Source organism: Rousettus aegyptiacus, unplaced genomic scaffold (genome assembly GCF_014176215.1).
Source record: "Rousettus aegyptiacus isolate mRouAeg1 unplaced genomic scaffold, mRouAeg1.p scaffold_m13_p_7, whole genome shotgun sequence".
NCBI classification, from domain to species: domain Eukaryota; kingdom Metazoa; phylum Chordata; class Mammalia; order Chiroptera; family Pteropodidae; genus Rousettus; species Rousettus aegyptiacus.
In genome coordinates this window covers 74,794,478-74,818,072 of record NW_023416310.1, presented here as the reverse complement: position 1 = coordinate 74,818,072, position 23,595 = coordinate 74,794,478, and the positions used below count along the sequence as shown (strand labels likewise).

The window sequence follows — 23,595 nt, the reverse complement described above, 5'->3', positions numbered from 1 at the left end:
GTCTCTGGGAGGTTGCTTCTTCTCAGCACACATCATCACTTTTAACTCCACAGGCACCCTGTGAAGTCTCCACTAGCAAGGGGAGCCCTGGACACCAGGCTGCCTGAGACTCAGGACTGCGATGTCGGCTGCCCGGCTTCAGATCCGAGTTCAGACGCGCACTAGCTGTGTGACCTTGGCAAACGACTTAACCTCTCTGAGCCTGTGTTTCTTCATCTATATACTTTGGTAAGCTTGATGTGAGGATTCAACGAATTCCTACATCTGGATGCTGAGCAGTCAGCGCTCCTGGAATGCCAGCTGTTTCTAGTATCGTCTCCCCCACGCTGCAGATGAGGACAGTCAGGCACAGAGGGTTAAGGGGTGTGGCCACGGCCACACGGCATAGGTGGCTGGGCCCCAAGTCTCCTGACTTTTCCCATTACACCACACTGGCCTGGCTGTTCCTCCCAAAAGCTCGGCCCTCCCCATCCTCCTTGAGCCAAGTTACTTCTGAAAAAAACCAGGGCTCTTCGCCAGACAGGAGGGAGGGGAGGGTGGAACCATGAAATCATCTAACTGGAGGGTGTTGCAGCCCCATGGGCTGGCCTCCATGCTGACTCTGGGTCCTCCCCTAATTTCTTCCAGCTTCCCCCTCTGGGTCACGGGGGCGGAAGGCAGGACATTTCTAGGACAGCGGGACCCTCTGAGATGTGTGACCTCCCCATCCCAGCCACTCATCGAGGACTCTCTAAAGCTGGCTGAAGCCCTGTCTGTAGATGGTTGGTTCAAGAGGATACTCTGAGGCAGCTGTTTACGTTACAGCAAACCCCCAATTATTACCAATTATTCTTAGTGGGGAAAAAAAACCTCACTTTTAATTTCTGGTAGAAATAAGCAAGTTGAGTCAGAGCAGAGAGTGGAGGGAGGTACAGGCTTTGGACCAGAGATCCCCATAACCCCACGCTGGCCAGTGTTCCCAAATGATGTCCCCTCGGCCAAGTCCCATCTGAGCAGAGGTTACAACAGATGATAGCTAACGTGCTCACTGAGCAAGACAGAAGTGTCACAACAGACACATGAGGGAAGCGCTTTCATCGGTAATGTGCAGATGGGGAAACTGAGGCTCAGAAACATACAGAGGTGACGCCAAGCTGAGACCTGAACAGTGAAGGCTGAGGTTTGAACTAGGTCTGTCTAAGCCCAGAAGTCAAGGTCTGAAGCCCTGGGCTATGCTGCCATCGGGGACTCGGTGACACAGTCAAGTTCCTCACCACTGCCACTTCCCTGTGTGCCTCCAGGGCTTCCTCCCCTTCTCCTCGAAGCTCCTCCTCCAGCTCATGCTGTACCAATGACCCTACCTCTCTGGCCAGGCTCGGGGTCGCCTCTGACCCAGGACCCTGGAGACAAGCTGGCATTAGCACCTAGAAACCCCAGTGTGCTGACATCCCTCACGAACCAGGGGTGGAAGGTGCTGTTTGGGCTCTGTGGGCCAACAGGCGGACGGAGGAAGCTGGTCTGGACGGGCTGCTGGGAAAAGGACGCAGGCTCGGTGGGACAGCCTGTGGCCACAGTGCCACTGGCCAGGGGGCTGCCGGGCCTACGGACAGGCGTTCTGTCACCGGCTCTGAGCCCCTGCAAGGCCGGGCGCATTTCTTGCTCTGAGTGCCATGGGGCCCACGTGCCTCCTCCCCCCACCCCCCACCCCCGAGCTAGCTGAGTGGGTGTTTGCTCTGTGGGTGTCCATAACCCCCAGGAGAGCAATCACGCCTGTCGCCGTTCTCGGCCCCCCGCGTCCTTTCTCGGAGGTGTCACACAGGCAGAAAGCATAATCCAGGTAGCCCTGCCTATCCAGACTCTCAGTGCACAAAAAATCAGTCCAGCGAGTTGCAAAACGTTGACCCGACATTCTTTCTCTGGACTGAAGACCCGCTGCTGTGGATCTGTACAGACACCGTCTGTCTGGGTAAAAAGGTGTGGATCTTCCTCATTCTCACACCGGACCGAGTCTCCTGCTCATGCTTTAAGGCATCGGCATCACCACTACCATCTTCCCTCCTTGGCCCCCAGGGTTCAGCCCTTCCCTCTCTGTCTGCTCCTGCCAAGTCCACTTTAGATAGTATCTGAGCATCTTTAACATACAGCCTCTTTGTTTATTTACATTCAGGACGCGTTTGCTGCAGACCAGAAGAAACACATAATTTGTATGTGCTCCTGTTTGATCTTGTTACATAGTGAACACAAAACATCACTGAGTTCATTACATTTTAAATGCTTAGGTAACTGCTGTCTCGGTTGCTTTACATTCCGCAATGGCTCCTGGCAGTTGTTACAAAGGCGTTGGAGATTGTTTTAGTGATATCAGGGAAAGGGATCGGGAGCACAACCTTATCTTCCTTCCCCTCCCCCTTTGAAATAATGGAACTGCAGGCTCTGAAAATACTCTCCAACATTTTCAGGAACAATTAACCCTATACAACGGACACCACCCAACCTCCCAAGGGAACACGGGGAGGTGAAGAAACAGGCTGGTATGCAGAAGATAAGGGTTATCTTTCACGGGTCCAGCAATGCCTGCTTTATAACTGATCTCGGCTGTTCCCTCCAGGTCTCCATCCCCACCCCCTGGCTCCCGGGGTGCAGTAGGGACCCAGATAAGCCCACCGGCTGTCACATTCCTCAACCATCTTGATGGGCTTAGAGATCAGCCTATGAAACACAACACCGTGTTTGCTGGAACATCTGGGAAATGACCTTTCACTCTTTCCTGCTGAGTGTGAGTCCAGAGCATTTTGCAACCATGTGGGATCTGAGGATAAAGCCAACGCCAGGGAAGCAGGAATACAGAATGGGAGGAAGGAGCTGGTTGGAAGGACACAGTGGGAAACCCTGGATCAAGCCATCCCTGAAGCCCATAAGGTTTCTTCTCCTAGGACATTCAGTTACACCAGCCAAAAAAATCCCCATTTACGTAAGCCAGTTTGAGTTGGGTTTTTGTCACCCTTGGCAGGAGCTGGAACATCCTAACTGCCACACAGAGGAAAGGAAGATAGTTCAGGATGGAGGCCTCGTGTTGGCCTATGAGGTGACATGAGTCCCTTACTGCAGGGACTCATGGAGGGAGGACCTGTGGGTTCAGGAACGTGAGTAAGGTCCTATCTCCTCCTAAGGACTGTGTTTGCTAAAGAACTTTATTATGTCATCTCGGGCACTGTGACTTCTTATACAGACAAACTTGTTTTGAGTTGCTGGCCTTTGGTGACATCAAGGTAAAGCTACTGCCCCACAGAGTAGAGTTCTTTTACCCCAGTGTGGGTGAGCTGTACACATTTGCCTGGCATCCTATGAGGCTGGTGGTGCTCATGGTGGTTTTAAATTCATTCATTCATTCATTCATTCACCAAACATGACTGAACAAATCTGTGTCCTTGAATAAAACATTAAGAAGAGAGGATGATGAAGATGTGGTTCCTATCCCCAAGAGTCCCAGTCTAGAGGGGAAGACAGACAAGCAGACAACTTCAATACAGAGTCAGGACAGAGGGACACACAGAGCTGTTGGGTGCAGAAGAGATAGCCTTTACAGCTGGGGAACAGAGTCATCCCAAAGGATGAGAGCCCCAGAAGGCAGCGGGAGTTACCTGAGCCAGTGAGTGGGTCAGGAGGGTACAGGAGCGTGTTCTGGGAGAGGAAGGGCAGATGCAAAGTCCTAGAGGGAGGGAGAAGGTGCCCTCGGCTATCGGGGCAGGCATCTCAGGAGCCAAGCATGCGGATCAAGGTGAGGTGAGGGAGGTGGGTCTGCATGCAGAGCTGAACAGCCCCCAGAGTTCTGAACACGCTCAGCACACCGAGCTCACCAGCAAACACGACTACTGCTCACTGTACAAGTTCAAGATCTGCACTCCAGAGCCACATACATCTCCAGATCACCCTCCACTCTGGAGCAGTCAAAAGTAGCCCCTCTTTTACTTGGAAAATATTGACTATCATAACATAAAGCAATAAAACATATTACTTACATCCCAAAAGTGATGGACTATTTTTCTTTTTTAAATATAGAACGCTCCACAAACTTGCATGTCACCCTCACCCAGGAGCCATGCTAACCTTCTCTGTATCGTCCCGATTCTAGTATATGTGATGCTGAAGTGAGCACAGGGGTGCCATTTTTAACTCCAGGAAATAAAAAAAGAACACCTATGTCCACTGTGGGTGAGGGTCTGGGATCTAAAGTCGAAGTGGAAAGTAAGTCCCATTAAACTCCTTCCCACCCCGAAGCTCACTGGAGGCCCCAAGTCCTTACCTGGAGGTCAAAGAATTTGCTGTAGCGCCGATAGATGGCCTCCGTGGAGCCACTGGACCACGTGACCCGGATAATGTAGACCTGCAGAGAGGGACAGAGGAGACAGGCGTTAACAATACCACGGGGGCCCTTCCATCCTCGGGACGCGGGAGCAAAGCGCGAGGCTCGGAGTCAGAGAGGCTTGGGTTTGAATCTCAGCCCTGCCACTGCCTGGCCGCGTGACTCGGGACAGATGACTCGCCTTCTCTGAGCCTCAGCTTCTTGCTCACCTCTGAGAACTGTGCAAAGGGTTCAGTGAAATCCAGTCTGGGGAAGTGGGGCCACCCGCTCGTCTCTGGAGGCGCTGCTATTGTCAGCAGCATGAGGATTTCTTGCTCCCCACTCGACTCAGGGAACCTCAGGGCTGGCTACTGTTCCGGAGTCATTCTTAAAACTCTGACTTTTGTCAGAAGTCGCAGGGGCCTCCAGCTCGTAGCCTCCTTAGATTCCCCTACGCTAAGCCATCGCTCCATTTGTTCCCGTTAGGGTCTGTGCCAAGCCGTTTTCTCCCTCCGAGTGCCACTTTCTCCATCTGTGAGTTGGGCCGACAGCATCTGCTCAGTGTGACAGTGTGAGCACCTGACGAGATTAGGATGGGGACCACTTTATAAACCACGGGGCCATGCTTCCAACCTTTAGCGCGAGTCAAGGCACACACAGAAAATAACACCTTGGTGACAAATCCAGGCAAACTGAGGTGGCGGCAGGAGGTCAGAGGCACCTGGCTGGACACCACCTGGATACCCAAAGGCTGTGACTGGCATACCTTTCACCCACTCCTGGCTTGTACAAATTACCTGCCGTTCGTTATAAGGTGGTACTGACAATTAAAAAAAAAATAGATGTGAAAACTCTTTGGAAACAGAAATATTATATAAACACAGGAGCACATGGGGCACACGGAAAGAAAGGGCCCCCTGCCCTTTGCGAGCTGATGGTCAGCTGAAGAGACAACACATACATGAACGAAGATAAATAACACGAGGGCAGTGGACATCTCTTATTTTTTGCCCAGTATTGATGAACCATTCTTCCAACCAGAGCACCTTGATCTTGCTCCTAGGAACCCTCTTCCTAGGAGGTTCAACATGGTCCTTTGGATACAGAGGCGGGTACTATTCATTACCCATAGTGACTGTTTGAAAAGGGAGCACGTGACCTAGGCCGGGCCAATCAGAGCCAGTAAGAGTCAGCCCTGGGACTTTTGCTCCATCTTTCTAGAAAGAGACCCAGAAAACAACATAAGGAAGGTCCCCATCAGTGGGGGATGTTCAAACAAAGTCTGGATGACCATCTGTCAAGAACCATGCCAATGTGAATTAAAAAACAGGGGGAAAAAAGAAAATGGCATTAAAGATTTTCTTTTTTTCTTAAAACCAACAAAAAGAATACACCCATAAGTGGGGGGGTGGGGAATTCTGCTTACACAATTCATTCTCGATCATTTGTTTACGATTTTCAAAAGCTCTGTGTGTACAGTACAAGGACTCTGCAGTAGGCCTAGCTGGCTTATTTGAATCAACCCTTGACCATAAGCCGATGTCTGCATTTTCAGGCACAGATCTAAATTCCTAATGGGAATGGTCCCAGCACAGGCTTTGGCCTTGCCCAGGGTTTAGAGGCTGGAGAAAGAGGATCGGTCTGGGGTACATGCAGGTACTCACCTCTCTGACCACGTGTCCTTTTCTCTAACATGGGGGCAATAACCTACCCTGAGGACTCACCACCATGACATACTTGGGGCCTTGCCCCAGGCCTGCCACACACGCAGCGTGTGGAGTGCGTTTCCCCCTGAGAGCGGCTGTCCGGTATTCCTGCTTATCTGGTACCCTGTTACTCCTTCTTTTAGAAATGGCACCTGATTTCCTTGGCGGACCACCCTCCCCACCCTGTCTTTGTGAGAGGGAGTGGGCACATATCCCAGGCCTGGCCAACCAGCGTACCGCCTGTCCCTGACCATCCCATGGTTCCCCTGGATCCAGCATCCTGGACAATTCAAGGACACAAGCCAAAACCCTCCCTTTCTGGTTTAAGCCAGTTTGAGTTAGTTTCTGATACCTGAGACCAAAGCAATCTCAACACACCAACCTCGGCTTTTAGATTACATCGCGAACCAAGTTAATACTCAGTGGCATTAAGAAATGAAAAGCTGACTTCATGATAGCGTATCCACAAGAGCCAAAAGGTGGAAATAATCCCAGGGTCCACTGCAGGATGAACGGGTCATCAACATGTGGCGTGTACATACAACGGAACCTTAATCAGCCTCAAAAAGGAAGGACATTGTGACACGTCCCACAACACAGATGAACCTTGAAGACATTACGCTGAGTGACATAAGCCAGCTGCCAAAACACAGATACTGTGTGATTCCATCCACGTGAAGTACTTCCAGCCGTCGGTTCATGGAGGCATCAAGCAGAATGGTGGTCACCAGGGGCTGGTGGAAGGGGACAGGGAGTCGGTGTTCCTGAGTATGGAGTTTCAGTTTGGGGAGATGAAGAAAAGCTCTGGAGATGGACGGTCACTCAACGGTGTGAGTGTGCTTATCGCCGCCGAACTGTACACTGAAAAGTGGTTGAAGTGGTAAAATTTGTTATGCAAACTTTATCACAATTTTAAAAAATAATAATTTTAAAAGAAGCAGATTTTCTGCAGAGATTTACATAGTTCCTTGTCATGTTCCCCTAGAAACGACACTATCTTCATGGGATATCCCTCAAAACACATGCCGCGTATCTGAGAAAGGATTTATATCCAGAATTTTGGAGAAAATTCTCAAAACTCAACAGTAAGCAAACAAACAAGACGGACAAAATATGTAAACAAACTAAATATGTGAACAGACACTTGGTCCGAGAGGATATACAGATGGCAAAGAAGTACGAAAAGAAGGTCGACATCATTAGCCGTTAGAGAAAGGCATATTGAAGCTACGATGATATCACCATGCATCTGTTAGAACAATTAAAATAAAAATACTGACAAAAGCATGTGCTGGCAAAAATGTGGGGCCGCCGGAACTCACACATTGCTGAGGGGAAGGCGAGATGGCACGGACACTCTGGAAAGGTCCTTGACGGACACCGAAGCCCCGGCCGAAAGGCTCCTGGGGAACAGGATAGTCACCCGATGTGAAAGTCATCACCCTACAATTACATTCCCAGCAAAGGGAAAAAATGTCCCTTTTCAATGGAGAGATCTGGTGGTCACACCTGTAACCAAGTTGTGACCTAGCATCACCAAGAGAGGGAGAAACAGGCATCGCATGGGCCCTGAGCTGATGCGATACGAAATATACAAAATCTTCTGGCGGGTACTGTTGCCAGGATGTTTAACCTGAATCTCAAGCCTCCTGACCTAAGTTCCAATTTATAGGAAACACAAGCGATAGAGGAGCAAGCTAAATGACACCAGAAGGAAACAATCGGACAAATCTAGAATGTGGGCTGTTTTACATTATCTACTAAGAGGGCATAGCTCAAAGGTTACTTCCTCCGGAAAGCCCTCCCTGACTGCTCCCTTCCTGTCAATATTAGGTTGAGTCTCCCTGCTGCATGTCTCCTTGGCACCCACACTTCCCCATCATGGTCAATTATCCTTTACTGCAACTGCCTGAGTGTCTGCTTTCCCACGAGGCTCTAAGTTTCCTAAGAGAAGGGGCCATGCCTGTCTTGTTCACCCCGTACTGTATGTCCAGCACCGAGCACAATGGAAAAACCTGTGCTTCGTAAATAAATGAGGAAGAAATCCAGACGCCGGGAGGTCAAGCCCTCCCAGATGGGAGAGCCTACCCCAGGCAGGCCTGAGGTCTGTGGGAAGGGAAACTGGCTGTGTCTCTCAGGTCATACCGGCCCCGTGCCTGTCCTCTCTGCCCACTGTCCAGCTCCACCACAAGCCCCGCACCTCTGCCCAGAGCGGCAAGTCTCAGGGAGCAGCTGGGACACCCTCCCTCTGGGAATGAGGAAGCACAGAGACCACACTGATGTCTGACGGCCACGGAGTGTTCTTTCCTGCTCCCCAACAGGAAGCTTTGAACAGGAAATTAGCGACCATCAAAACCTCTTCTTACACAACCTCAGCAGCAGGGCCTACGTGATTCACAAAGGCCAGACTCTCCAGGCCCCGGTTTTCCACGAGTGTCAGAAGCCCTGGGTTTCTTCACTTCCTGTAAGTCACCGAGGAGATGGACTGGTGGCGAGGGAAGGTCTATGAGGTGGGGTTGAGCTGTGCCAGGGCCTTGGTCTCTCCCAAATCCCACAAGCCTGCAGGCCTGGCTAACACTTGCCACGTTTTCCTAGCAAAGGATGGAGGCTCAGAAGTGCAGTGACTTGCCTGAGGTCACAAGTTATAAAGTTCAGGGGACTCTGACTCAGGTCACTTCCAACTCTGCCCGCCTTGCTGCACTGGGTGGGGGGGGGGGGGGTGTCATGCCTCTGCCCCAGCTGCTGGGCTAATGCTGGACCAGGAGCCCAGTGGGGAGATGTGGTTCCCTGAACTGGTCTGAGTGCCTGCGGGGGTTGAGATGGCCCGCATTCTGCTTCTATCTCGACTAGCTGTGTGGTCTTGGGAAAGTGGCTTCACCTCTCTGCAACTCAGCTTCCTCCTCTGTTAAAAAACATGGATGATAACAGTATCCACCTCAGAGTTGGGGTGACAATTCAATGAGAACATGCATGCAGAGTGCTTAGCACGTGTCTGGCACCTGATGAATGTTCCGTAAAGAGAAGCTATCGTCATTATCATGATCACTGTGAGCTAAACACAGGGACACAGAGCGGAGGGAGACCTTGTCTCTGCTCACTGCCTCTACAGATGAGCCTTCCGCAGCCACCCACTTGTCCCCACCACCACCGTCTCCCTAGGGCCTGCCTGTCTGGGTGCAGAGGAATGGCCCTGTCTGGCCCAAAAGAAGCCGCTTTTCTTCAGCTTAGACTGCCTTCAGAGGGCAGAAAGGAAGCCCTCTGGCAGATACCAAGAGCTCATGTGTGGCCCCCATACCTGAGGACCACCAGCTGTCCTGCCTGCCCCACGGCCACAGCTGACTGGCCCAGGGACAGCTGCCCGATCCAGGCCAGGCCCATCGGGTTCTCTCTCAGGAATCTGGACTCAGACCCAGGCATGTGGGTTCCACCCCGAGCCCCCTCCACACTCTGAGACGTTTGGTCTGCAGAGAGGCAGGGAGCGCTCTGCCCGGCTCCTGCCGGCACTCCAGTCCTGCCTCCGGGGCCAGCCCGTCTGCTCATGGCTTCTATGACGCACGGCAGGGGCCTGGGCCTTCCCGTTAATTCTCCTTTTGTTATGAAGAGGGTTTTTGCGCAACTAAAAAAATTCTGTGATATACAGGGGGGACATTGAGGCACTATGTAGGTAAAAAGAAAGGGCTGATACCATGTAATCTCAATCTCAGAAAAATTATACATTGTATATAAACGTAAGTGTGTGCATGTATATATCGTCTGTGGTAGACACGTTCTATAAAGTCACCATGAACATTGACTGAGTGAACGCCAGACCACTGCTTCTAGGGCAAATAGAGAGCTAGGGTCCTGCGAGCCTCTGGCCACAACATTTTTGAAAACCGATCAATATATACACAGCCTTGTGAGTTTCCGTTTAAGGACAACTCATTTAATGTATGGTGCTAATTTATTAACATTGAGATCGTGGCCAATGGCACTATAACTCATGCTTGAATGAAGCTCATTTAACATATGCATTTTCTCCAAAAAGCACACCTCACCCAGCTCAGCTTAGGAACAGACAGCACTTCGGTGCTAAATATGGGGGCCATTTTAAACAGTGAAATGACCAACGAAAAGTACACGAGTATAAGGAAAAATGTGGCACTAAAGAGAGCATGAAGACATTTGTTGAGAGCCTAAGAGCTAAAACAAGGCAGAATGTCACCTTGCTCAGCCTGCGCTGGGAACATGCACATCAGATGACACGAATCTGCTGCTAGGTCCATGCCCAGGTCCACAAGTGACCGTCAAAGTGCTGTAAGTATTGCTGTTGGAGTACAAATAGATTTCAGCAAGTAGACAAGTTCCCGCACACGAAATCTGTTAATAACACACGTCGATTGTACTGCATATAAATGTCTGTGCAGATGTATATAAACCACTGAGATATATATATCTGGGTCGGTAGGAATATGTAGGACTTTTAAAAATTCAGTTCTTGAAGATTTCTTATATTTTCCAGATTTTCTACAGTGTCTTTTCTTTTATAATCAGGAAAAAAAAAAAAAGATGTCACTTTTCCTAAGAGGACAGGAAGAAACATGTCTGTGACCTTTAACCCCAAGCAAGCGTCTTCTCTCGCTACTCTGGCATAGTCACGGGGCCACCGCCCTGGAACACAGTCCCAGATCACGGAGCCCACGGCGCAGGTCAGAGAGTCGGGGCGGGAGAAGGGGGTCGGCTGTGGGGCCTTGGCCCTGACCTCATTCTGTGTTAGGGTAAGCCCTTTGTCTTGTTGAGCTTCTGTGTTCTCAGGACAATGGGGATCAAGGTGCCTGTGCTTTCCACCTCATAGACGATTGCAAAGACCAAATGAGATTTATCTTAAAGCTCCAGGAGCGGAATCTGCGTTGGTTGGAATCCCTGCTTACGGCTGAGACTGAAGGGACAGTGCGAGACGAAGGCTTCCTAGCTCCTGCACCCTCTCTTCCCTCGGAAGGTCCCACTCAGCCCAACGGGGGGGGGGGCTGCCCGTGCCTGGAGGGCCCCCATTAAGCATGTAGGTCCCACTTCTAAGTGACAACAGCCAAGGGGTCAGTTCATCCACAAATAAAGATTTAAACCCAGACAGAGCTTAGAGGCCCTAGAAAAATGCCAGGAGCCAGGCCTGGGCAAAGCTAAGGTGTGGGCCACCTGAGGGCTCCACGCACCCCCAGCAGCCCTGGTTAAGTGACATGCCCTGTGCCTGCGGACCCACTGGCCCAGAACGCTACAGATACGCCCGTCCCCAGAGCCGGAGGATGACACAGCTGCCGCCTGAGGCCTCAAAAGCACTGTGATCTCATGTGCTTTCATCATGTGAACTTGAAAACCTGAGAAGGCGTTTTTGCTCGTGAATAAAATCTCTGAGGCTCAGGGGAATGTCTTCCAACCTCACTTTGCTTTGCAAAAATCTATGTCATGGAGCTGAAATTCCCAGCTGGTATTAATTAGAAGGGGCGGGGCTGTCACACCGGGTCACCCTTCAAGGTGGCCAGAGCTTTTGATTTTCAGGGAGGCTTTGGGAGGAGGGGTGGAAAAGAAGGGTCTGGTCTGAAAGCTTTTCAAGGTGATAGTCTTTCCTTAATCACTGTGTCTCTAGGAAGGCAAGAGCTGGTTTTAGGTGATATGGGACTCGGCACTGAAATGTAGGAATCCCACAGTAAGCAAGTCTCTGCCAGTCCCTCTGCACCCTGGCTGGCTCAGGGAGGTGGCAAGAATGGCTTTTCAACACCTTCTCCGCCACTTGCCGGTCTCTTTCTCGATGAAAAGACAGAAGAAAGACCTCAGGACAGGCAACACTAGCCAGGAAGGACTTTAACACATTGATTTTCTTTTTCCTTTGTATTTAGTTTCCTTCTATTTTTAGCAAGCGCTATTGGTCTTCCATGTATGGCAGGCAGCTCAAGTTTCCCTTTAAAAAATAATTTAAGTAAAAAAGTGAGGCCACTTACAGAAAAATACCGAATTCAGAATATACAGCACAGGGTTTTGCAGAGATGCCAAACATTGTGATGGTGCTGGGGGGGGGGGGGAGGCTCGGGAAGGAGGGCGGTGCTTTGGGAGGAATTCTTTGCCGTTCTCACTCTGTCTGGACTTCTGTCCTTTACAGATTAATGAGCCCACAGCGTTTCTCATTGGAAGCCCTCCCCCGGCTGGTGGGTGGCCTGCACTGACCTGGGAGACGGAAGAAAACGTCTAAAGAAAGGGCATGGTGGAACTGGGTTTGTTTTCCGGCAGGGCCTGTGAGAAAGGACGGTCAGCAAGAGGGAGTTCTGGGATCCATTAGCAATGTCTGCCCCGGGCACTGCAGCGGCAGGATGTGTGTGCTCCATCCCCTGATCCCCTGATCTAGATCGAGCCCTCCATTTTCCAGACGGGGATGAGGAGGGGCTGAGAAGTGCGGTGATTTGTTCAGAGTTACGTTCTCAGCTGTGAACGCTTTCTACTTCCACGACAGTGTCCAAATTTCCTTGCGAGATCCTCCTGCCCCTCTGGGCCTCCTGCACAATGACTTACTCAGATGCCTTTAGATCTGGAGAGTTCTTTGAGGTGATTAGCCTGGCAGTCTAACTGGCCTGTGCACAGCCCCAGGATCATGGTGAGGAGGCTGAGTCTCTGGGCTCCCTACCCTGGTTTCACTAGGCAGAGCCACTTTGAGCTCTTCTCAAATGTAGGAGCAGTCTGTAGCCCTAATCGTGGGTTCCCACACCCCAAGGCGGCCATCAGTGGAGACTTCAGACCCGGCCTGGACTCCTCCATCGCCCACAGTCCTCCTTGGCCTCCGGCCCTCTTTGGCCTCCACAGGCCGACAGCAGGGGGTCCTAAGACTTTAAAACATTTGCAAACCCTGCTCTGGACCACTGTCTCTTTTACAGTTGGAATTCTGAGGTCAGAGAGGGGAAGGAACTTGCTAAGGCCAAGAGACAGGCAGGGAGGAGAGACGGAGGAGACCTGAGGAATGGCGGAGCCCTTGTTCGGTGTTCGGGGGGAAAAGCTCTCCGCAGCACACTGAGGAGCTTGGCTTCTGCTCACAAGCCACACAGCTTCTTAGCCCAGAACCACCAAAGCTGTCCTGTCCCGCAGCCAAAGCGATGTAACTACAACAGTGCATGGAGCCCTCAAGTCAACAACGGCATAGTTGCAAGAGCCGGATGAACACACTTTCTGTAGAGAAAGCTCCCAGGAACACCTTAGAGGGCGCCCAGGTGTCTACAGATCTCGGTTAAAAAGAGCTCTGAAAGATGGGTGCCATCACACCCCACTCCAGTCAGGTCCCCACACTGGTTGGGTTTCCGGGCTGGCGAATCCTGGAGCAGCCTGGGAATGACTGGCTGGCCTCCAGATCACCTGACAATGTGCTGCTCTGGCCCAAGGTGGAGGAGCACAGTCTGGGGGGTGGTGGGGAGGGGTTGGAGGGAGGCGAGCACGAGTTGAGAGCACCGGCAGTTGGATGAGCTTGGCAGGCTTCACTCATGGAAACGTAATTTTGCTGCTCCCTCGGGAGCCCGCGAGCCCCCTTCAGTTCCAACCCGTCGGCTCTCCCCAGCTGTTGGCCCAGCGTCTGGTCTGTGTGGGTCGGCACTCCCAGGGTCTCCTGGAATCGCGACTCCCTGCCCTGCCTGATTTTCCACCGCCGCAGGCCGGCACCGCTGCCGGAAGTGCTGGAGAGCACATGCGTATCTTTTTACAGAACGTTCATTACTCTTATTCCCAGAAAAGATGCTGCCCAGCGCCACAATGACTTTGAGACCTCGGAGGGAATCGCAGGGATGTCACAGTGAAACGGGACTAAACTAAGGTGAGGGGAGGGCCCCCGATGGGATCAGCCACTGTGCTGGGGAGGTGAGGAGAAGCTGGTCCTGCGCTGGGCACAGTACTCAAGAAATGCCTGCCAAGAAGGTGGGGCCGCCCTCGGGGTGGAGGGGAGACCCGGGCACAGAACCGTGCCCGAGGCCATGCATGTGGGAAGCAGGTGGCAAGAGACTCAATCCCAGCCCCTTCGGCCGCTGAGGTCCCATCTCCTTCTCCCGGCTCCCCAAGGCCAGAGCTTTCCTGTCCCCACATCGGCGTCAGGAACCACCAAGCTCAGGCGCCACAGCAAGTGACACACTGGGGGGGTGGCTGGCTGCCAATTTTTGTTTCCAATCTTTTCAATTAAGTGAATGCTTGGAATGGGGCCCAAACACAAGTGCTTGTGCTGTGAGGGCCAGACGAGCGCTGCATTCTGACCGCTCCTCGTCCACGGGGACACAGCGACCGAGCAGGTGGACCATGTCGCCGAGGGTCTCTGGCTGCACCTGTATGCAGAGGGGTGCCAGGCTGGGAGGTGGGAGGAAGGGGTGCTCGCTCCAAACTGAAAATCTAATTGTGCCTCCGTCCTCCACTTGGAATACTTTGGCTCATTCATTCATTCATTCATTCATCCATCCATTCAGCCAACACAGACAGCACCTACTGGGCACCATGCCCCCTCCCCAGGGCTTGGGGATATGGCTGCAGACAAGGGAGACAGAAGCCCTGCCCCTCTGGAGCTTTCCGCCTGGTCAGGAAAGACAACGAAGGCACACGGTGGGGCTTAGGGGACCTCCGCTCGCTCCAGCCAGGCTGGGCTCTCCCTCCTTCCTGTCCCTGCATGTGCCACTGCTCTGGTAGGGACATCGCTCCCTCTGCATGTTTAGCGAGTCTTCATTTCTCAAGTGTCAGCTTACGTGGCTCTCAACACGCACTCCTCAGCACGCTGTTCTATTTAGGTGACTGTCACTTCACTCCCCTGGGAGCCCTCAAGGGGAAGGGGCCAGGTTTGTGGAGTTTGCCACAGTCCTCCCAGTGCCTGGTGACACTGGCTCTCAGGAAATGTCTGGTGGAAGACAAGCAGGCAGATGGACAAAAAGCCAAGACAGGGCCACACAGAAGCCGAGGTGACCTCATTCGAGGCTCTGTGTGTCTGGAGAGTAACAATGCTATCGAAAGGGCTGAATGAACAGCCCCACAGCCAAGGGTCCTAGAAACAGAACCTGCTTTGTGACAGAGGAGGGAATGCAGGCACAGGGCCTGATCCTGAGAGAGAAGTCCACATGCTGTTTACTGGAGGGCTCCTCTGAACAGGCAATGGAGAAACGGAGGACAGCCCAGGAGCGATTTCAACTCCAAGTGGAAGCATCATGCCCTTGCATTAAGAGTCAGGCCCAGCCCCAGGAAATTCTTCGGGGGTGACGGAACTGTTATGCCTGTGCCCCATGCCTGCCCATGGTTACAAGAGCCCACACATGCACAAAAACTCATAGGATGCCAAACCAAAAAAGGGAATTTTCCTGCACACATGTAAATTAAGAATTATAAATAACAGCCACGCCTTAATGTCATTCCAAAAAAAAAAAAAAGCCACTGACTTAATTTTTTTTTGGGTGCTGGCTTTGGAGTAGCCGGGCGTAACTCTCAGCTCTATAGCATGAAGCTGCTATGTGACTCTCCAGGTGACCTCAGGGCTTTGAACCCCCATTTTACCATCTGTAAAATGGGAGAGAATTAACAGTGCCTACTTTCTAGGGTAGGCCGAGGATTAAATGAGCTAATGCACAGCGGGTCCTCGGCACAGTGCCCAACTCCAGGTGGCTGGCGGAGCTCTCGCTGATAACCACATTACAGAGATGAGGTTCCGGACACTCTGGCCGAGTCTGTCTCCCCAGCCGACTCAGATCGTCCGAGGTAAGCTGTGTTCGCAGGCAGTCAGGAACGGCACGCCGTGAAATCCAACCACGGCCCCCTCCTCGCATGCCCACACACACAATGCTTCCCACCCTTGCGGAGGGAGTCTCATCCTGATGGTGGGCAGCAGGAAACACTTGCAGGGCAGGCTGGGCCGAACACCTCCATTCCTCTAGACCAGGCAGGATGCAGAACTGATGGAAACACTCACCGGTCCAAGCGTGCAGCTCCAGCCTGGGCCTCTGGCTGCCAGCGCATGGCCTCGCACACATCTGGCCCAAAGCGGCATGGGGAACTTGCCAATGGCAAGCAGAGGCGCTGGCAGCTGGAGCCCAGGCTCGGCTGAAACCAACCTGAAGGCTAGCTTTCTAGGAAAGCCTCCAGGGCAGGCACGTAGGGCTTGTGAAGATCCCCAAGGCTGCCAGGTCTCCAAGGAGCCCCGGGCAACGCAGGAAACAGAGCTGAGAGATTTCAAGTCAGGGCTGTGCCTGTGTTAACAGAGCTGCCCTAGAGAGAACTGGGCAGCCAACAAGAGCACCCACTATGTGCAAGGCATACAGGCAGGAGGGATAATTCTGCCTGATTAATGAAAAAGAATCAAAATGGACTGCACTCATTGGGCTGATTGGGCACTATGCTAAGTACTTCATTTATGTTATGTCATGAGATCTGGAGATGCAGAAAGGGCAGCTAGCTGTCTTTCCCATGGTCACACAGCCAGCATGCAACAGAGCCAAGATCCACCCCAGCTGCGACATGGTGGGAAAAGCCCAGATGGGTCTCAATTCACACTGAAAGGGCCCAGCACAGTGCCTGGCGCACAGTATGTACTCAAGAGAGATGTTAGTTGAATTCTCTCATAGGCCACGGGTCCCCTAAGAGGCACTTTATAGCTGCTGTGGGATCACAAAGGTGATGGGGGCGAATTCTGTCAGCGGAGCTTGGAGAGGCTTACCAGATGGAAAAAAAAACAGTTGCTCTGGATCTTGAGGGATGAACAGGAAGTTCTCCAGCTGACGACCAATACCTAAGGAGCGCCTGCTGCTGGTTCCCCAGATTCTGCTCTCAGAAAACCCTGCAAACTGCAGCTGATTATCCATCCCATATCACAGCAGAGGAAACTGACGTTCAGAGAGGTTAGGTCACTGGCCCAAAGCCACACAGCTGGTTAAGAAAGACACTGGAATCTGAACCCAAGTTTTTTGACTCTAGAATGCCTACGCCCCGCCAGGAAAACAAGTGAGTCGTGTGGCCCAAAGCAGCTGTGTTCATTTCCCCTCGTGCCCAAGAGTGGCCCAGCTCGGTTCGAATCCTGCCTCCACCACTTAAAAAAAACCCAGCCAGGTGACTTCGGGCAATAGCTCTGTTTTGAAAAGTCAATGAGGCCACACATGGGAAGCCAAGCACAGCACTGGGGAGCAGCAGGTGCTTGATAATGTGTACGCTCGATGAGCTCAGAAGCCATGGCCCCAACCACACTTACCACCCCTCACAGTGGTTCTCAAACCCAGCTGCTCAGGCACTTGGGGGTGCTGGTTTAAAAACAACGACAACAGACTTTGACTCTAATCAGCCCTGCACACTGCCTGGGTTCAAACCCTGGCACTCTGACTTCCTAGTGGGACAGGCTTGGGCAAGTTCTATCTCAGCCTGTTTCCCCAGCTGTGAAATGGGGGTGACAGTGGTGCCAACCTCACAGGATGATGGTAAGGATCAGATGTCAGTACAAGCACGCCCTCGGCGTAGCATCCGACACACAGCAGCAGGGAGGACTCAGCGGAGGGCGGCTGCTACATCGCGCCCCCACCTGAAGCCAGTGGGGACACGGGACGAAATGCGTGCAGAGGCCTGGCTAGTCTTGACCCTACCAGCCAGGGGCCACAAGACCCCAAAAGCCTGGCACCTTCTAAAACGAGAAGGTCAAATGGGCTTGGAAGGGACCTCCAAACTGGAGGGGGGCTCAGTGGAGAAGGAGATGGGGGCCAGGGCGGCTGGGGAGATGTAGGGGAGAGGACAGAGCAAGGAGCCCCAGCAGCTGGCTCTCGTCCTGGGTCCTTCCCTACCCTCCAGCTCCCTCTCCTCCAAGGCCTCGTGCCACCTCCTCCCTACCTCTCCCCCGGCCACATCGCCTCGGCTCAGGCCCAGGCCCAGGCCCCCTCATTTCGAATGCTCTCCTGCCCCTCTGCTCACCCCAACATGGGTTCTTCTAAAACACAGCCTCTGACCTGATTCCCTTCCAATCCTGGCTACACCACTTCCTCGAGCAAGATACTCAGGAGCCTCAGTTTCCCCATCTGTAAAATAGGGGTGCTAATGAAAGTATTACCTGTCTCTCAGGGATGCTGGGAGGTATAAATGGGGTGTCTGTAAGATGCCTGGTATAGTGGTGCCCCTAACCCCTTTTTATGGAAGCAGAGTGGGTTCCTTAGGCCCAAAGCAAATCCAGATCATTAGGCTGAACCAGGTGAAAGTGCCATATGCATAAGTCAAAAACTGACAATTTCCTATGGTCCAATTTAATAGCATTCGAGGGGATTAGAAGAGTCCGTCGGTGTCCACTGGCCTACACTAAGAATTAGTTACTTTTCTCTTAAGTGTTTACTGCGTATCATGTACCAAAATGATGCCTCAGTCTACAGATGCAAAGGATACTGCAGTTCTGAGAGGTGAAAATCGCAAAACTAGAAAGTGACAAAGCCAGGACTTGCTGCCTCCCAAGCCTTGTGTAACCACGATGACACACTGCTGGGTCCAGTGCCAGCAGGAGGTCATCATGAGGAATCTGATTCTGTCTCAGAAGGACGTCAGCAGCCATCACCCTAGGATCACGGGAACTCGGGACTGAGAGGGACCAGGCAGTTATAGCTTCATTCAAGGGACATACCTGGCACCTGTTCTGGGTCATGCCCTGGACTGTGAGGGATTCAGGGCGTGGTGGGAGAGAAGGAGACAAGCCAACAGACAATTAGACTCAAGGTATGGGCACCACAATGGGGTTGCCCCACTGAGAGCCTAGGCACCCAAGCCAGGCGCCCTGGCTGGGTGACAGGCAGGAGGAGGCCACAAAAGATGGTCTTGGATACAGCCCCTTCCCCTAAGTCCAGCCTGTCTTCCTGTCCCACTGGGCTTAGGGACATGGAGGAGGAGGAGAAAAGAACAAGATAAGAATAGACAGGGGCTAAGTTCTCAAAACCTGGGGGCAGCTACCTATTAGGGGTATCATCAGAGAAGTAGGGGAGCTATGTGCATTAGTGGGCTCCAAACTTTATACGACCAAGGAACCTCTTCTCCCACATGAAATCACAGGTGGTTCCCAAAGGTTCTGTGGGTTCCCTTGGCCACCTCTCCACCTACGCCCTGCTGGGCTCCTCATCTGGCAGAAGCTATTCCTCCAGCCCGTGTGTGGACTTTTCTGCCAGCTTCTCATGCTTGCCACCCAAGTCGATGAGACAAGAAAAAAGGGAGCAAGGGGAGCAGGGCCCCCTCCTTCTCCCTGCCATCCTGTACTGTCCTCGCCCTTCTAGAGAAACCTGGGGTAATAGGTAAAAATACAATACAATTTAACACAATGTCATTGTTCGCAACAACCAACCCCATGTACTTCTGGTCGGCTATCCCGCACTAAGGCCCAGGGAGGTCAAGTAACTTTTTCAACCCAGCTGGTAACAAACAAGCAGTCCGAGGTCTTAAACACCTGCCCACGTTTCCACTACCAGAGGTGATGCTTTGGGCATATTTCTTCCTAGACCCTTTTCTTATACATTGAAGCATTTTTTGAAATTAAGATCAGGTTGTACATGGGATTTTTCTTGTTCACTTGCGTTACACGGTATTTCCCCATTCCATTAAAAATTCCTTGAGCAAACCATTTTTAAAGGATCCTTAACAGTCCACTGTAAGATTATCTATCACTTATTTAATTGTGCCTCCAACGACAAACATTTAGGCTATTTTCAACATTGTTTTAATTACCGGACTGCTGGATATCCAAATATATAAATCTCCAGAGAAAATTGCTTTAAATCTTAGGGGATGCATCCTGGGATGGTGCAGTTAGAGTGTATTTCTCAACATGTGGTCATTCTAGACTACCTGTGTCATACCGCCTGGGGCTGCTTATTAAAAATGCACATCACTAGTCAGGCGAGATGGTAAACGCTAATTAGGTACCTATTTATTCAGCATTTCTATGTGCCAGGCCCAATTCTAGACCTTTTATATGAAATAACCTACAGTAGGTGCTACTATTCTCACCAGCATTTTACAGATGAAGAAACTGAGGCACAGAGAAATTAAGTCACTTAAGGTCACACACATTGCTGGTAACTGGCAGTCAGGTCAAACCCAGGCCATCTGGCTTCTAAGGCCCGAATTCTGAAACTTCTACCCAGAAGTCTCATTTCTTTTTTTCTTGGCCACAGACCCTCCAGGCAATCTGATGAAACCTAGAGATCCTGTCTCAGAATGATTTAAAATGAATAACATAAAGCACAGAGGATTCCAAATAAAACTAGTTATACTGAATTGTAATTAAAATGTTTCAAAAATAAAATTATAAAAACATGTACTTTTATTAATTCAATAGCAAAATCTAGAGGTGGGTCAAATAACACCATAATTCTGAAGCAGTGATGAATGTCAATGATCCACTGAGGTCTATGCAACAACTAACTGTGAAGAGTGGCATGAAGATATCAGTGAATTTCTACTGGTGACAAAGTCGCAGGTGTCACTCATATCACTGAGCTGTTGCCTTCATTTATAATGAAGATAATGCCGAATTACTGATGGAGGTTGGAATAAATGTGTACTTTTCTTCCTTCCAAGTTTAAGGACCCTCTGAATTCTACCCATACGAGCAAGACCTCTGCTAGTCCGCGTTCCCCATCTTGGAAGGAACACCCATCCCCTCTGGCCCCAGCTCAAAGCACACTGCTCTGTCCCAGCAGGAAATAAGCCTCAGACCAGGCCTCAGACCCCTGCCCTGTCCCTACAGCCCCATGCCAGGCCCCATCACGGCAATTATGGTATGGTGACACGTTCCAAAAAGATAGTGACCTCTATGAGGACAAAGGCTGCCTGGTCATCTCAGCCTCTCTCCTGCTCAGGGCCAGGCCTGGCCCAGGACAGACCATAAACCCACATCTGTGCAACTGACTGGCAGCCAAGGGTGGCCCGAAGCCACAGACTGCTGATTCACACCTTGGCTGGGGGGAAGGAAACGGTGACGCCACTTCGTGGGTTCCCAGCTTTCTCTGCCAGAGCAGTAAGCAGGGGGTCCACGCAACTCTGCTTAATTAAGCAGAATACAAAATATTATCCTTGTGTGCTTTAAGGGAATGTTTCCCTTGGAGTCTGGGGTGAGCTGACTGTACCCTATTTATAGTCAACGACAGGCAGCAGAGCTGAGTTTGATCCTGGGCAAATTACTTCACCTTTCTAAGCCTCAGTCTCCACACTTGTGAAATAGACTAACAACAGTACCCAGGTAGCAGACATCTATTGTTTTTGCCTGCCAGGCTCCATGTCCCCTTCTTCTAGCAAGAGCACCCTGAATCTCTTACAAAGACCATTCCTCCTCCCTCTGCTGGGACTGTCTGCCACAACATCCTGCCCTTGCCTGGCAAAGGGGTGGTCAGGTGACCTGGCAGGGCCAGTCAGACTTGCTCTTCCTAGAACAGAACTCTTCTGTGAACGGCCACCTGCCTCTGCTGATACTCTGATCACCCCTGGCACTTCCTACGCCCTGAATGGCACCAGCTGCCCAGGTCCATTCAGTGACTGGGTGCTGAGTTTCCCCTTGATTCTGTCTTTCCAACACTTTCCCTTTGGCTTAAGTTAGCCAGGTCCATTTCTGTCACTTGCAACCCAAAAATCCTAATACTCCTTATTTCACAGAGCTGCTGAGTGGGTTCAGTGACATGCATGCGAAGCCCTGAGCACATAATTAGCATTTGGACAAAGGATAGCTATTCAATAATACTAATTTAAAAGTTATCATTAAGCCTTGGGAACAAAACAAGTCTAGAGTAATTTAATCCCTACTTGCTTTCACAGTTCTGTCTTATATTCCCCGACCTTCTCGCCCCAACTTCATCTTCTCTGTCTGCACATAGTCCTCCGGACAGGTGCTCTCTCCCTCCAGCCTCTCCTGCTTGTCTGTGCTCAGCCCCCTCCCCTTCCCTGTGAAAGGCCTTTTTATCCACCCATCAAGCTGGGGGAGTACCCCTGAGTCCCAGCTCCCCCCGACTACACTGCTGACTTTCACCTTGGACACCTCTGGTCCTGAGCTTGACTCCCAGCGCACATGCACTGGGGCCATGGTCTTCCTGTGGGTGGGGTCCACGCCTTGTATTCTGTGGTCTTGGCCCAGTCAGGAGCCTCTAGATCCTTCTGGTCCCCACCTACCTGTCAAACTTCACCTCCATCACTCAAATCTCTCCTGCTTTTTCAAACACGCCTCATGCCAAGATTCATACTTCTCTACCCTCCTGTTCAGCTTGAAATGCCTTCACCCTTCTCCACTTGCCAACATCCGTCCCATGCTTTGTAATCTGCTGCGGGTCACCTCTGCTGTGCTGCTCTATCCAAGTCCCACTTCCCAGAACCCAAGGGCAACCCTGAGCCCTGCGCTGGCCAGAGAGAGGCTGCAGAGGGCTCTGTCCGCAGGCACAAGAGAGATGCACCTCTGGTCCCTTCTTCCTCTACTCGTTGAAGGCCCTGGGCATGGGCTCGCCGCCACCTGCAGGCTTGCACCTGGGCCACCAAGTATGGGGAAAGAATGCCCTGCCTCTGGAGAATGGGGCAGGGGATCAATGACTTGTGGCAACGCTCAGGCCTGCGGGCTCAAGACAGAGGCAAAGTCCCAGAGGAGTGAGCCGCACCGGCCCCTGCCCGCTGGCCTTCTGTGGGAAACACTGAGCCTCCTGAGTCTGTCACATCAGCCAGTTCCCATGCAACGGCAGGGGGCAGGGATGCCAGTTCCACCCAGGGTCTGGCTGACCCCACCACAGGGCCCCAGCTTTTGGACATTACCCCAGGCCAGGAAGCTTCAAGGACAACTGTCCCAGCAGAACCCTCCCCCAGGCATTCTGCACAAAAGCTCATTTAATTTCTCCAGCAAAGCCACCCACTTGCCAGAGGAGAAGGCTCAGGGCCAACAGTGAGTGAATGACAGGACTAGACCAAAACCCAGTCTGAGTGCAGAGGCCACGCTGGCAAGTCTCCTACCACATGGCCTTCTTAATAAACCTGTCTTCTCTCCTTCGGCCGAGGTGGGTGCTCACAGCCCACTGCGTGCACCCATCAGGCTCGCAGGACACTCAGCCTGTCCTGCAGCTCCAGTGACCCACAGCTGGCCCTCATCTCCCAGGAGGAGAAAACTGGGCCACGCAAAGCCAGACCGGTCCCCCGACCACAGCCCTTTCTCCGAGGAAAAAAGCACGCACCTTTTGCAACCAGGACGTGAGTGTCTTAGACGAGAAGGAGAATGAGCGCAGAGGTCCCCCAGTCCTTGTCTGGCGGTGTGGTAACCGTGCTGCTTGCTGTCTGGCTTGCACCTCGGGGTGGGTGACAAGCAGATGCATGACACAGCCAGGGGAGTGGACTGCGGGGCACAGCTCTAACCTGGAGGACCTGTGTGGTGCTCCTGTGACCTTGGGGTGAAGATCAAAGAAATTGGGCCTGCAATTCTTTCCATCCCTGAGCTACTATGAGGCGAGGGCCTGGACCCACTGAGCCAGGAGCAAGCTGACTAGAAAAGCATTTGCTCAGGCCTCCCCTTGCGATATCGTAAACTCGTCTCTTTCCACTTCTGAGGCTCTGGGACTAAAAACCCACATC

General features: G+C 51.9%; 1 protein-coding gene and 1 non-coding gene across 5 annotated transcripts in view; both read right to left on the bottom strand.

Annotated features, from left to right (window-relative positions):
* The window catches only part of SH3PXD2B (SH3 and PX domains 2B), a 90,617-nt gene that overhangs the window by 52,011 nt on the left and 15,011 nt on the right, over positions 1-23,595 (bottom strand). For all 4 annotated transcript variants that reach the window (XM_036224338.1, XM_036224339.1, XM_016145098.2 and 1 more), the window contains exon 2: positions 4,283-4,363. Coding sequence is in view for 1 of the 4 variants with exons in the window: in XM_016145098.2 (XP_016000584.2) it covers positions 4,283-4,363 (81 nt within the window). In the remaining 3 variants the exon portion in view is untranslated. The remainder of the gene's footprint in view (positions 1-4,282; positions 4,364-23,595) is intronic.
* LOC118605846 lies at positions 4,029-4,135 on the bottom strand. The gene has a single exon (XR_004952254.1). It is a non-coding gene; the product is annotated as a U6 spliceosomal RNA (small nuclear RNA).